Source organism: Leptodactylus fuscus, chromosome 1 (assembly GCF_031893055.1).
Source record: "Leptodactylus fuscus isolate aLepFus1 chromosome 1, aLepFus1.hap2, whole genome shotgun sequence".
In the NCBI taxonomy this organism is placed as follows: Eukaryota; Metazoa; Chordata; class Amphibia; order Anura; family Leptodactylidae; genus Leptodactylus; species Leptodactylus fuscus.
Genome location: NC_134265.1, coordinates 292,529,195 through 292,544,923, shown reverse-complemented (window position 1 = coordinate 292,544,923; position 15,729 = coordinate 292,529,195). Strand labels below are relative to the sequence as shown.

The 15,729-nt window shown below is 44.2% G+C and overlaps 1 protein-coding gene across 1 annotated transcript in view; it reads right to left on the bottom strand.

Annotated features, from left to right (window-relative positions):
- Positions 1-14,130, bottom strand: part of KLHL2 (kelch like family member 2) — an 88,810-nt gene extending 74,680 nt beyond the window's left edge. The window contains exon 1 of the mRNA XM_075258014.1: positions 13,804-14,130. Within this exon, the coding sequence (XP_075114115.1) occupies positions 13,804-13,871 (68 nt within the window). The 5' untranslated portion in view covers positions 13,872-14,130. The remainder of the gene's footprint in view (positions 1-13,803) is intronic.
- Between the last annotated feature and the right edge of the window lie 1,599 nt (positions 14,131-15,729).

Sequence of the window (15,729 nt, the reverse complement as noted above, 5' to 3'; positions counted from 1 at the left end):
TTCACACATTGCTTGACAAGTACTTGATATACATGAGCTCTGCCACAAACCTCTGTCAGTGGTGGCTATATAGATCTATTTTGTCACCATTACATTTGTCAAGAACGCGTACGTAGCTGTTAGCGGCTAAAGATATCACGCAAGTTCGGTTCACATCTGCACATGGGGTTTGTTCGGGAAGTCCACAAGGGGAGCCCCCGATTGGAAACCTAATCCGCATTAAAAAACATTTACCTTAGAAAACCTGCGGACCAATAGACTATAATGGGGTCTGTGTGGTTTCCGCAGGAAAAATGCGGAGAGAAACATGCTGCTTGGGGAGAGGGGAACAGAATGGCCCAAACGCAGATGTGAACTGGGTCTAACTCCTATAAGTTCTTCAGTTTATGTGCTCCAGCTTGGCCACTTCTGGAGCCCCCAGAGAAGCCAACTGATAGCCACCCCTCCTTTCACACTGTACATTAACCGGTTAAGGACCGCCGTACGTAAAATTACGGCCTGCGGTCCAGGTACCTAAAGACCGGACTATTGTAAAAATACGTCCTGTCTTTAGGTACCTATTTCGCGGGGGGATGGGTGCGGGGAGGACGGGGGTTAGGTGTTACTAACACCTAACCCCTTCCTCAATAACGTCCAGTCGGAACTGAGTCCGACTGGACGTTTTAACCCTTTCGATCGCGCCGTGAAACATCACGGCGCGATCGAAAGGCATCCGCCGACAATTAAATCAGATCGGCACCCCCCGCGGCGAGATCGGAGGGTGCCGATAGCAGTAAAAGGTAGTCTGGGGTCTGGCCAGTGACCCCAGACTGCCCGAAGCCCCCACATACCTGGTGATCCTGCCAGGACCTTCTGATGTCAGGCTGTGCGTCTACACAGCCTGACATCCTGCTACGGAATGCCATGTGGGACACCTGCAGGCTGTGTCTCACATGGCATTCTATATCAGCAAAGTATTGCTGATTGAAGTGTCCTAAATGGACACATGAAAAAGTAAAAAAAAATGTAAAAAAAATAAAATGAAGTGTATGAAAAAAATTAATAAAGTTATAAAGCCCAAAAATCCCTTTTTCTCAATAGAAAATGAATTATATAAAAAAAGAACTAAAAAGTAATAAAAACAATGCATATTTGGTATTGTCGCGTCCGTAACAATCTGTACAATAAAACTGAAATAATATTTAATGTACACGGCGAACGCCGGAAAAAAAAAACGGAAAAAACTCGCCGGAAGTAATGATTTTTCGCCATCTCACCATACAAAATATGCTATAAAAAGTGATCAAAAAGTCATATGCATCCGACAACAGTACCAATAAAAAGCGCAGGTTGTCCCGCAAAAAATAAGCCCTCAACCAACTCTGTCAACTGAAAAATAAAAATGTTACGCCTCTTAGAAGATGCGATGCAAAAAACATTGATTTATGTCCCCAAATGTGTTTTTCCTCTGCAGAACTAGTAACACATAAAAAAATACTATAAATGAGGTATCGCCGTAACCGTACCGACCCGCAGAATAAAGGGAACATGTTACTTATACTGTACGCTGCATGGCGCAAAATTAAAAAAGTAAAACTCAATGCCAGGATTGATTTTTTTTTTTTAAATCCAGCAAAAAAGGGTTAATAAAATGTATTCAATAAGATGTAGACACCCAAAAATGGTGTCATTACGAAATGCATCTCATCCCGCAAAGAATAAGCCCTTATATGGCCGCGTCACCAGAAACATAAAGAAAATATAGCATCTCACAATGTGAAGACAAAAACCCTCAAAAATCGCCAAATTATTAGAACACAACTGGGTGCGTCATGTAGGGAATATATAAGCTGTGTGAGCGGATATCAGGGGACACCCCAGATTTACAGCTTATGAGGGAACAGACACCAGAAGTGACCCCTAAAGTGACCCCCAGAGTGACTCCCCCAATCATAGGAGCTACGGGGACATAGTAGGGAATTTGGTGTTTGCAATGTCCTCCGCACAGCTTATACATTCCCTCTTCGCCATCCGCTGTGCAGTCACGTCCGGGATACTAATACTCACTACACCCCCTGATAAATTCTTTGAGGGGTGCAGTTTTCAAAATGGGGTCACTCCTGGTACCCCATGGAATCCACTTTTCTGGTACCTTACAGGCTCTACAAACATGACATGGCGTCCAGATACCAAACATCTGAATCTGTGCTCCAAAAGCCGCATAGCGCTCCTTCCCTTCTGCACCCTGCTGTACGTCCAAACTGCAGTTTATGACACATGTATGACACATGTATGACACTGGTGTACCCCCGGATAACGGACATAATGTCATATGTGGGTATAAACTGATACTAGGGCACAGCCGGACACAGAAGGGAAGAAGGGTCATTTGGTTTTTGGAGCACAGACGGTTTGGTTTTTGGATGCCATGACACTTTTGTAGAGCTGAAACGCCAGTAATTTGGAATCCCCTGATAAATTACCTTATTTTGGAAACTACACCCCTGAAGGATTTATCCAGGGGTACAGACAGCATTTTTAACCCCCAAGTGTTGCTATAACTTTATATATATAACTATAACTGTAGTGGATTGTGAGAGGTGAAAATGACCATTTTTCCAGGAATACGTCCTTTCAGTGCGTAATATGTTGTGCCCACCTTGTATCAGAGATGAACGCTCTAAAAGCTGTTGTGCCTGGGATACCCGTTTAACAGTTTTTGGAGTGTCTCTGCTGACATAAGTCGGGCACAACATGTTGCACACTGAAATGGCAAATCTGTAAAATTTTCATTTTTAACTTCTCTATCAGTTGCGATTTCATTTCTGGAAACTAAATAAATGCAACACTCAAGGGTTAAAAATTCTCGCTACACCACTTGATAAATCCCATCAGTGGGGTAGTGTCCAAAATAGGGTGACATGTCTGCGGATTCCACTTTATTGGCAATTCAGGGGCTTTGCAAAAGTGGCAAAAAAAACCAAACTGTGCTCCAAAAACCAAAATAGCGCTCCTTCCCTTCTGTCCCCGGTTGTGCCCAAACAGCCGATTCTACCCACATATGGCATTAAGTACGTTATCCGGGGTACACCAGTGTCATACATGTGGGCATACACTGCTATTTGGGTACCCAGCAGGGTGCAGATGTGAAGGAGCAATATGTGCTTTTGGAGTGCAGATTTAGATTCTTCGTTTTTGGACACCACGTCACATTTGCAGAGACCCTAAAATTGCCCCTACAAAATGGGGTCACTTCTTGGTGAATTCCAGTTTACTGGAACCTCCAGGGCTCTGCAAAAACATCATGGCGCCCAGAGGGTCCCTCTAAATCTGTATCCCAAAAGCTAAAACGCACAGTGGTCCTTCCCTTCTGAGCCCTGCTGTGTGCCCAAGCAGCAGTTTACACCCACATATATAATTTTTTGACCCCCGGGATGGCCCACTTAATAGTTTTAGGAGTGCAGGTCTCTGACAACACAAAGTGGGTGCAACGTATTGGGCACCGAAATGGCATATTTTTAAAAATTTCAATTTTCATTTTGTAAATTAATTTTTGGGAAGCATTTTAGGCTCAAAATGATAATACCCCTTGATACATTCCTTGACAGGTGTAGTTTCTAAAATGGGGTCACTTTTGAGGGGTTTCCATTGTATTGATACTTTAGGGGCTCTGCAAATGCGACATGGCCCCTGAAAACTATTCCAGCAACATCTGCCCTCCAAAATCCAAATAGCGCTCTTTCCATTCTGAGCCCCAGCATGTACCCATACAGCAGATTTTGGCCACATATGGGGTATTGCCGTGTTCAGAAGAAATTGTGTAACAAACTGTGGGGGGCTTTTAATTCTTAAACTATTTGCAAAATTAAAACTATGGCGCTAAATGGACAATTTATTGGGAAAAAAAGTAATTTTTCATTTTCACGTCCCAATGTTAATAAAATCTGTGAAACACCTGTGAGGCCAAAATACTCACTCTACCCCTAGACAAATTCTATGAGGGGTGTAGTTTCCAAAATGGGGTCACTTATAGGGGGTTTCCACTGTATTGGTACTTTAGGGGCTCTGCAAATGCGACATGGGACCTGAAAAATATTCCAGCAAAATCTGCCCTCCAAAAGCCAAATAGCCCTCTTTCCATTCTAAGCCCCGCCATGTTCCCATACAGCAGATTATGACCACATATGGGGCATTTCTGTGTTCAGCAGAATTTGTGTAACGAACTTTATGGAGCTTTTTCTCCTTTATCCTCTTGTGAAAATTAAAAATTTGGGGCTAAATTGACAGTTTGTTGAAAAAAAAGTAATTTTTCATTTTCATGGCCCAATGTTAATAAAATCTGTGAAACAGCTGTAGGGTCAAAATGCTCACTCTACCCTTTAATATGTTCTGTGGGGGGTATAGTTTCCCAAATGGGGTCACTTTTAGGGGGTTTCCACTGTATTGGTACTCTAGGGGCTCTGCTAATGCGACATGGCACCTAAAATTATTCCAGCAAAATCTGCCATCCAAAAGCCAAATAGCGCTCCTTCCATTCTGAGCCCCGCCATGTTCCCATACAGCAGATTATAGCCACATATGGGGTATTGCCGTGTTCAGGAGAAATTGTTTAACAAACTGTGGGGGGCTTTTACTCCTTTAACCCTTTGTGAAAATGAAAACTTTGGAGATAAAGTGACATTTTAGTAATTTTTCATTTACACATCCCAATGTTAGTAAAATCTGTGAAACAACTGTAGGGTCTAAATGCTGACTATACCCCTTGATGAATTCTGTGAGGGGTGTGGATTCTAAAATGGGGTCACTTTTGGGGGGTTTCCATTGTTTTGGTACTCTAGGGTCTCTGCAAATAAGGCATGGCGCTGAAAATTATTCCAGCAATCTGCTGTTCAAACACCCAGTGTCGCTCCTTCCCTTCCATGCACTGCCGTGTGCCCAAAAATCAGTTTACACCCACATGTGGGGTATTTCTGTGCACGGGAGAAATTGCACAATAAACTGTCAGATGCATTTTCTCCTTCAACCCTTTGTGAATGTGTTAATTTTGGGTCTAAATGAATGTATTAGTGAAAAAAAATGAAATGTCTAAATTTCACTGCCATATTATTTTTATTCTTATGAAATGCTTAAAGGGTTAACAAACATCCCAAATGCTGTTTTGAATAATTTGAGGGGTGCAGTTTTGAAAATGGGGTAATTTATGGGGGTTTCTATTATACAGGCCTTTATAATTACTTTCAGAACTGAAGTGGTCCCTAAAAAATTGGTTTGGAGAATTTTCTTGTAAATCTGGAAAATTGCTGTTACACTTGTAAGCCTTGTGACGTCCAAAATAAATTAAAATACAATCAAAAGATGATGCCAATATAAAGCAGAGATATGGGAGATAATATTTATTCATGTATTTGGATGGTATGACTATCCGCCTGAAAAGCAGAGAATTTCACATTTTGAAAATTGCAATTTTTTTCAAATTTCCATCAAATTTCCTAGTTTTTTTATAAATAAATGCAAAAATATTGATTAGTGTTTACCACTAACATGAAGTATAATGTGTTACGAGAAAATCATCTCAAATTCATTTGTGTAAGTTAAAGCGTCTCAAAGTTATTGCCATTTAAAGTGACACATGTCAGTTTTGAAAAAAGAGGCCTGGTCTTTAACATACTTTTGGGCCTGGTCCTTAACCGGTTAAATGAGGTCAGGGACAGGCAACATAGTGGCTCAGTGGTTAGCACTGCAGCCTTGCAGCACTGGAGTCCTGGGTTCTGAATCCTTTCAAGGACAACATCTGCAAGGAGTTTGTATTTTCTCCTTGTGTTTGCGTAATTTCCTCCCATACTACAGAGACATACTGATAGGAAAAAAAAATGTACATTTTGATCCCTATATGGGGCTCACAATCTACATAAATAAAAAAAATGAGGTCAGGGACTGGAGATAGATGTGGGTCCCAGAGGTGACATTTATAGCTGAGGTCCCACTTTGCAAAAAAGTTGCCTATATTGCCACTCTTTTCAAGCAGAAGACAAGAATGGCTACAAAAGGAATGGAAAATATTTAGGAAGCTTCTTAAACGGTTACCCCTCTGCTCAATTCACTCCTGGCTTTAACTATTTAAAAAAAAAAAAAAAACACAAGCGACCTCGGCCTTATAGTCTACAGCGAGTTTTGTACATTCCAAAAAAAAAATTTAAAAAAATTTCAGCATGCTTGGGGTCAGGCATTTTTCCCACTGTTTCAGCTGCCACCTCTCCATTCACTACAACCACAACAGGTGGAATGTTTTTACATTCTTGACCACTTAATGTAAGGCTAAGGGAAAATGTTTCAGGTAGCCAAAATGTGTTTTTTTTCCAGGTTTGACAAGTTTACCACTGCTTTTTTTTCCCTGTAATGTTGGGGACAGTGGAAAGAAGAGAGCTTAAAGGGGTTGTCCCATAACAAGGATCCTATCTATACTGCTGGTTTATGTGGATTTAAGACTTTTCCTAAACACATTGCTTTATCAAAACTGCTCTGTTTGGCCGCTATCTTAATTTATTCACTTCATTGTTGACACTGTGTTTCTATAACCACTGGGCTTATCTGCTCATTTCCCAAGTGACCTAGCTGCCTGCTCTCAGGGGGGAGGGAGGGACTGAGTGCTGCTTATGTCTGACAAGTAAGCTCCTCAGATAGGGGTGGGGGAGGTGAGAGCTCCAGGATTTCTGAACTCTATCTTCAACTCTTCCACTTATCAGTCAGTTTAATTGAATTTGGCTGATAAGGGCTGATATAAGGAGTCCATTACCTCTGTATGTAATACAAACTGACTCAAATCCAGCTCTGCTACATCAACCTCTAAATCAGCTTTATACTGTGGTAATGCATTTACAACCAATCCCTCATTACTGACTGCAAACATAGCAAATAGCAGAGCAAGTGAAACCCCACCCACCGATGTGCCCAGAAAACCAGGAAGTGAAAAGAGCACAGAGCCTGCAGGTTGGTGAACAAGAGTGATGGGAATACCCCTTTAAATAAAATGTTTCGCTTTGCAGGGATTGTGGTGGGCACTTCTAGAGTACTTTATGTGCCCATTTTTACATACTGCCCTTTATGACGTTTTTCCAAGATTTATCATCATGTGTCTGCATCTAATTTGAAGGTTTTTATATCTGGTAAGCAATTGCACCTTCATAGAAAATTAGGCACACAACACAGAAAAAAAAAAAATAAGCCACCCCCATTAATTTTTAAAAAAATATTTTTTAGGCAATAGATATAAGCTAAAGGTGTATACAACTTAAGGGAGCGTTCACACTACCGTCTGTGTCCGCTGCTAATGTCCGTTCAAAATCTTGTGCGGACATTAGGATCGGACACTAGCTGTGTCCATGACATTTTTCATTGATTTAAATGGAGATCGGGTGCGTTCTTTTACAGTCCATGGGTGTCCTTAAGTGTCTGTTCCCAAAGACGTCCGACTTTTCAAGCGGACAGCAAAAACCTACATGTCGGGTTTTGCTGTCCGCTTGAAAAGTCGGACATCTTTGGGAACGGACAGTTAAGGACAGACACGGACTGTAAAAAAAAAAAAAAAACGCACCCGATCTCCATTTAAATCAATGCAAAATGTCATGGACACAGCTAGTGTCCGATCCTAATGTCCGCACAAGATTTTGAACGGACATTAGCAGCGGGCACTAGCTGTCAGACACCAACGGTAGTGTGAACGCTCCCTAAGCAGTCAGCAACTTGTCACCCACACAGAGGGAGGAACAACCCAAGAAGAGGAGGAGGAACCACAACAATAAGGAGTGAAACTAGGGCACCAGAGAAGCATACAGAGTTATAGAGGGATTCCCATGAGCACAATCATTTTGAAGTTTGTAGATCGTTAAAAGAAACATTTTTTGCAAATATAAGGAAACATTTTGCACATTTTTAAAGATTCTCTCTAAATATCTTGTGTTCCCAAGTTGTTGTCTTGATCAGTTGCCAGTGGATACAACCATGAATGCAGGACTTTTCTAAGGTCAGAGAATCAGCCATGATTTCCTTATTGTGGCCGGGATATCTTCTGATACATGTAGTGTCTCTGCATGATAACCCATCTACAATAAGAAGATCATGGCTGGGTTCCTGACAAGTCCAGACCATAGAAACGTTCTGAATTTGTGGTCGTAACCATTGGCAACCGATCAAGACAACAGATCGATTGCCAATGAGGATTAGATGAAAATCTTTAAAACTCTGCAGAATTTTTAACTACTTATATTTACAAAAATGTTTAATTTTTAATTAACTATTATCCAGGCTTTAGCTCAAACCCGCAACAAAGTAAGCGCGGGTTAACACTTGCGCCCGATCTCCGCTTTGTAGGTTTCCGTCTTCCGTTTCTGTAGGTTTTTTTTTTTTTTAACTGGGCACAAAGTCCTGCATGTCCAACTTTGTGTCAGGTTAAAAAAAAACAGTTTCGCCGCAGAGAGTCAGAAGATGCTCTCAGGCGGACATTTAACAAACCAATTCAAATGAATGGGTTTGAAAAGTGACAGCCGGTTTCAGTCTCCTGTCAAGTTTCTCGGGCAGAAGAAGGAAACCTGAAAGCAAAGACCAAGTGCAGGTGTGAACCCGCCCTAACAAAAAAAAAAAAAGCCGCTTTTCCGCAACATGGGGCCTTAGTCTAAAGCGCCACAAGGCTCAAGCTTTGCAGCACTAATCCCACTTCACACCGCTCAGTGCCACCTAACTAGGACTGGTAAGGACCTTCCCCCTGTGCTTGTGTCATTCATCTACCCCACATCTGCGCCTTCGGAAGTATACCTAGTGTACACACTGTACAGATGTTAATGCCACAGCCAGGCCAGCGCAAAGTAAACTCTCCAGGAAGAAGATCCTTACCAGGGCTGGATGAATAGTACTGAGCGGAATGGGATTAATGGTGGGGAGCTGGGGCCCTGAGACTCCCCATTAAGCTTTCAGTTCATTTGCTTATCTGTAAAAAATAAATTTTTTACTGGATGAACCTATGTTTGCGAAAAAAGATATTTGGGAAAGTGTGTCCACCACCATATTTAAAAAGAGAATTAAATTTTACTGTTATTTTGCCATGACTTCTCAGATGCAGAAAGGGTGCAGTCTTCTACCCTACCACTACATTTAAGGATCCTTAAGGGTACGTTCACACGGGAGTTTTTTGGACCGGAATTTGACACGGTGGCCGCCTCAGATTCCGGTCCAAAAAACAGCTAGCTGTGAGTGGATGCCGGTGGAGTGCACCAGCATCCTGTCACGGTATTCTGCTTGGGATTAGGCCCAAACGAATGGGCCTAGTCCGGTGGGAGGTGTTGCGAGGCGGACGTCTGCATCTGAATCAGCCGCGGAATCCGCTTGAAGAAAGGGTAGGTCGCTTCTTTTTTCCACAAGTGGGAACAAACCGCCCATGGAAAAAGAAAATGACCAGCTCCCATTGATTTCAATGGGAAGCAGTTTTTTGAGCCGGATTCTGATGCGGATTCCGGGTCAAAATCCAGTCCAAACAACGCTGTGTGAACCCGGCCTAACCATTGACATTTAGGAGAGCTAGATCACAATCCACAGGATGTAAGAAAACATTCCATTGGGAAGTATTAGGTTATGTTAACCCCAGGACCCATGTGACATTCTGATCGTTCTTTCCAGGGCTGTAAAGTCTGTAGGCCAAACCACCGACTCGGATCTCTCTATTTTTCTACAGCCTGACCCCTTTGTAAGTGGCCGACAGCCATGGCCAGACAGAGACCATAAAGATCCCCTAATTTATTAACACACGAGTGACTGAATGCCTACGAAAGTAAATATGCTACAAACTATACACTATTAATTCCATGATAAAAGAAATTGGTAACCTTTATCCCTGACTCAGTCCACAGCTCAAAACCAAATCTCACAAACATGATGAGCAAGTGGCCTAGACATTCCCTAGCACCAGATAAGCTTATTATCTAATGGCAAGTGAGCTCAATTCCACAAGCTGTCGTGGGTTTACACCAGCGTCTGAACTCCGTTTCCAGGTTTCATGCAGAAGACGGAAACCTGTCATGCCGAGTCCGGCCGTGAGCGCCGGTGAGCATTTTATGCGCTCCGCGGCGAAACTGTTTTTTTTTTCAAACCGGACACAGAATACTGCATGTCCGACTGTGTCCGGTTTAAAAAAAAAAAATGGTTTCGCTGCGGAGCGCATAAAACGCTCACCGGCGCACACGGCCGGAGACTTTTCAAGCCCATTCAAATGAATGGGATTGAAACATGCAGGCAGGTTTCCGTCTCCTGCCCCTGTTTTGTGCAGGAAACGGAAACCTGCAGAGCGGAGACCGGTCGCAGATGTGAACTTTACTATAAACTAAACTATAAACCTTACTATAACCCCTAGAGCAGGGATAGGGAACCTTCGGCTCTCCAGTGGCTGTGAAACTACAACTCCCATCATGCTCTATTCACTTCCATGGGAGTTCCAAGAACAGCAGAGCACGTATGCATGCTGGGAGTTGTAGTTTTGCAACAGCTGGAGAGCCGTACGTTCCCTATCCCTGCCCTAGAGCCTATATTGTGAAATATGGCAATAGTCTGGGAAAAGAATCAAAACAATCCAAGGCGGCTGAGTATACATCTCTTCTGATACAAAGGCAAATAAACTTCTGCCATACACCTGTGTCATCTTCCGGAATAAAGTTTTAACCCCATACACATAAGATGGATAACTGGTCCCACAGAATTTGTCAGAATCTAGTATGTACCATTAAGGTTAGGTTCACACCTGCACCCAGATTCCGTTCGGGGATTCCATCCCCATTTCGCTTGAGAAACGCAAAGAGAAAAATATTTTTTCGGCGGAAACCCAGCGGACCCCATTATAGTTTACGGGGTCTCAGAGTAAACGCTTTTTAGGCAGATTGTGTTTCTGTATTTCAGGAACCCAAGCGGACCTAAAGAACGAAAACTGGGTACAGGTGTGAACCAAGAGGGCTAGGGCGCCACACTGCAAATTCGCAGTGTTTTGGCCATGGCGGAAACACTGCAGAAAAATCAGCACTTGGAAAGTGGACGGGATTCTGGCTAATGCCATCCCCACAGTACAGAAAATAAAAAAAATGTTAAAAAATAAATAATGCAGCAGAAGAGCCGTGTTTTCAAAATCGAAGTATGTGAATTATACCTGATATTTTCCGTATAAGTATAATAGGGGCAGAAAATCCGCAGAGGGAAAATCTCCAGACTTCCTGTGAAAAAAAAACTTTTTCGTTGAGGCCCGCTACATGGTGGCCTTAACTTAAAGGGGTATTCCAGGCAAAAAAAAATAAATAGGTCATTAATACCAGATCACTGAGGGTCTCACACCCTGCATCCCCATCAATTGACTATTCTCAGCACAAGGAATGGCACAGGAAGCAGACAGCCCGTACAAATGAATGGGGGCTGATATGTAGTACTTGGTACGGTCACTACACAGTGAACAGAGCCATCTGTTTCCCGCTCTATTTTCTGTGCTCATTAGGCAGAGTTCACGCGGGGTTTTTTGGGCCGGAACTGGAGGCGGAGGCCGCCTCAGATTCCGGACCAAAAAAAACGTAGCTGCGACTGGATGCTGATGCAGTGCACTGGCATCCAGTCGCGGCACTACACTCCGGATTAGGCCCAAATGAATGGGCCTAGTCGGGAGGGAGTGTCTGCAGGCGTACTTCAGAGGCTGAACCGGCCGCAGCATCCGTCTGAAGAATAAGCATGTCGCTTCTTTTTTCCGGAAGCCGGAACAGACCACTCCCGGAAAAAAAGAACTGACCAGCTCCCATTGATATCAGTAGGAGCAAAATCCTGACCAAAAATACGTAGTGTGAACCCGGGAGCCTTAATAGGAGTGCCAGTTGTTAGAACCCTAATAATCTGATATTGGTTCCCCATATAGGATAGTAACTCCATGTCCTGCTCATTCTGGGGAAGATTCCACTTGAGATCCCCTACTGAAGTGAATGCGAGGCAGATTTTCAGAATCAGCCTCAAAATCAGCTTCCAAAATCCACTTCAAATTCCTAAAGGAGAAGTTCTCTGCCTGATAAATTTAGTATTACATTCCTCTGTGTGAACCAGCCCTTAGCCAAGAGCATCCATTTATTTGCTACGACCTTGTCAAGCAGCCACAGAGATAGCTTTAGGTACCAGCGAGCTGAGCCTTGTATTATTTATGACAATGTGTCTGCCCCAGTCTTCAGAATATCAAGGACAGGTGAGAAGTTAGTGTCAGTGCTGGGATGCAGATCCCACATAACAGCAAATCACAGGCACAGAGCTCTGCATAGGAATGGTCGCTGCGTACACAAGCCGAGGAAAACTGATTCACATCCTTTCCCACAAAACAGGAAGAAAGGCCAATCTATTATATCCAACAGGAAGCACATGGTACAGTATATCCTGAGTAATGCTCCGGCCATAATGGCTCATCCAGGCACACAGAGGAAAGAACTATAGCTCTGGGTAACAGGGTCACACCATATATTTAGAATAAATGTTATATACCTACTGCAGCCCCCTCCAACACTACACAATCTTACACTGCCATCCAGAACTGGTAACCCAGGTCAATATAACCACCGGGACCTTTACTGCACCTGAGCAACAAGATCTAAAAGATTCCCCCACAAGTTACAGTGGGAGCCCCCACACCCTTACAGTCACTCAACCTAGTTTCAGCGGTGATATTCGGGCTGAGCCTTGGCCAGATTTATGGACCTGAACAAGTAAGCCCGAAGACGGTCTCCTTGTATTATAGCTATGTATGATACTAGGAGTCCCATAGTGATGACAATATAGGACTATATGACTGGGAGGAAGGGGCTCCTAATATAATAGATAAGTATATTGCTCGTAGTCCCTCTCCATGTATAATCTGGTCAGCACAGGGGCCGAGTATCACAGCAGAAACTAAATCATGTGAATGCAGGGTAAATACATGAGACCCGGGCAAGTCAGACGACCGCAGTGCACAAGGTTGTCTCAGGTAACAGTTATCCTTAAAGGGGACTTCCCTGTCCCGACATCTTTATTTCAGCAAATACTTCAAAACAATCCATTTCTCAGAATTTTTGTTCTGTTCCTCCTAGAAATGTATGATTTACGCCAAGTTCACACCTGTGTGCGGATTTCCATTCGTAGGTCCACTTGGGGATCCCACAAATGGAAACCTAATCCGGTAAAAAAAAAAAGGGGAGCTCCCTGCAGCCCTCAGACTATAACGGAGTTCGCCAGGGTTCCACAAAAAAATGCATAGGGAAGAATGATGAACAAAAAGCCAAAACGGGAAACCAGAACAGGTGTGAACGAAACCCAAGTTGACAACTGGGTGTTACCAGATGGGGAGTGTCCTGATACGACCTGTCGCTGTCCAACCAAAGCCGCCACTCACACCATACATATAGAGACCCACCTCTTTGACAAGGCGGAATCTCTAACACCCAGTTGTCAGCTTCTTCACACATTTCTTGGAGGAATAACATAGGAAGAGTAAAATACTCGAGACATCTGGTGTGGACCCTGACTTCAGAAGGTCTGTGCCCACCAGCTATGGAGGAAAGAGTTAAATATTATTGTATGAGGGGGCACAGGGCACATCCCCCACCCAGGGCAGCAGATGGCTACAATGGACACCTAGACGTATCAGTGACATATGCCAGGAGTGTCACACCAGTCCTGCAGGGATTCCTATTAGGATGCCGGGACTATCGCTGGTCACCCCCAGGGCAGCTCACACTGTCCCCATACACGGGACACACAGACAGAGCAGACATGACAGCACTGCTGCCTGCTTACACTGCGGTGACAGGCGACGTCTCCATGCTGCTGGCTGAGGGAGCGCTGCGGGCAGATGTCAGCACCATTCCACGGGCTGGCAGAGCGGAGAGCCCGCACCAGTAGCAGTAGTGGACGGCTCTCCTGGTTCACTCCATGCCCGGACAGCTCCGGGTCGCTTCCAGCTAATCCCCACACGGTGCCCGGCTCCTCGGATGTCTGCAGTACACGGCCGCTCCTGTCCGCCCTCAGCTCAGCCGGCTAGCAGCGTGCAATCCTGAGCGATCCAGTCTCGATGTGAGCGGGTTACTACGAGGTAGTGTACTCTGTATCAACATCCTGATCTGGCATCTCGGGAGCCAATTAGGACGCTGATCTGTAAAAGTAGTGGCGCCCTCTGCCTGTGGAAGACCGACACTACACCGTCCAGTCATTCAGCGGCCGCAGGTTCATGCACCGGATATAGTCATATCCTATGGAAGTTCTGTATAGACAGTGACTGTATGGGCTGTGCTTACCCTGTACACTACATACTAGGCCTATGGCGGTACAGAAGAGCCGCTAACAAAGTCATACCCCTCTTCAACTAAAAATGGGAGTGGCCTTTTAAGGTGTGGTCTTAAATAAAGGGAGTGGCTAATCTACAGTAACTAAACTTCTGGACTTCAACCTAAATTCTGTAGCAGGACCTCACCCACCATGTGCAATATATAAGGCTGGGGCCATAGAGCGACATTAGTTACACCTTTACTAAACTTGCAACTGTAATGCGAAGCAATGTCGCACAATGTGATTCCGGTGCAATTTCACTGCAATGTGCATTTGTCTGTAATGGCTTGTGTTTTTAATATAGAAATTAACTGTTCACATCTGCACAAATATCTGAACAGTACGTAAAATTGTAGCAAAGATTGTAAAGACAAGCAATTGCTGTTACACGGGATACGATTGTTGTCTATAGGAACGTGCGACATTGCCTTGTGACATAAAGTTGGACAAGGTTAGATTCTGTATGATTGTCGCGTTGCCAATGGCTTTTTTTTTGTGGCGTAACAATTATCGCCGTGCGGCCCTAGCCTAATGTGGTGTGTACCTATATGGTAGAGGGCGTACCGGGCTCCTCAGCACCCTCTATAGCCATTCTCCAGCCTCTAGAAGCGTGTTCTTAATTCCAGCCTTGCTTTTCTACAAGAAAAAGTTAAGGATTAGCCTACAATCAAATATATGAGCGATTCGTGAAAAAGGGCACCCCTTGGGTGCAATAGTGGCCATCAAAAATCTTCATTTTTCACAGTTTTGCAAAACATTCATGTGAATGTAGCCTTAGCCTACTATCACGCAACAGTGAAAACTAGCCGTTTTTTAAAGGGATTCTATCATAAGGGCTAGTTCACATGGGGCAAGAGGGGACAGATTTTGGCGCGGAGTCCTCCTCAAAATGCGCCCCCTCAAAATAGAGGTCTATGTAGACCGCTAGCGTTCTTTTTTCCACTAGTGGTTTGTTCCCGCTAGTGGAAAAAAGAAGCAAGCTGCCCTTTCTTCAGGCGGATTCCATGGCTGATTCAGCCGCGGCGTCTGCCTCGTGACAGCACCCTCCGGACTAGGCCCATTCATTTGGGCGTAATCCGCAGCAGAAAACTGCGACGGGATGCCATGCACTGCATCTGCATCCCGTCACAGCTGCCGCAACGGAATATGCACACGCGGAATCCCTGTGTGAACTAGCCCTTAGAAGCCCTTTTTGAGGTAATACTACGTTGGCTATTCTTCCCCTACCTTTATAATTCTGCTCTGTGCCGACGTTCTGTTGATATTCTGGGTTTTCTTGGTATGCAATTGAATCTCCAGACAGCACAGGAGGCGTCCCCTGTGCTGCCTGAAGACTCTTCAGCGACACCTCCATGTTCTTCAACCGCGCCTTTCCACCGCTGTGAGCCTGCATTCATG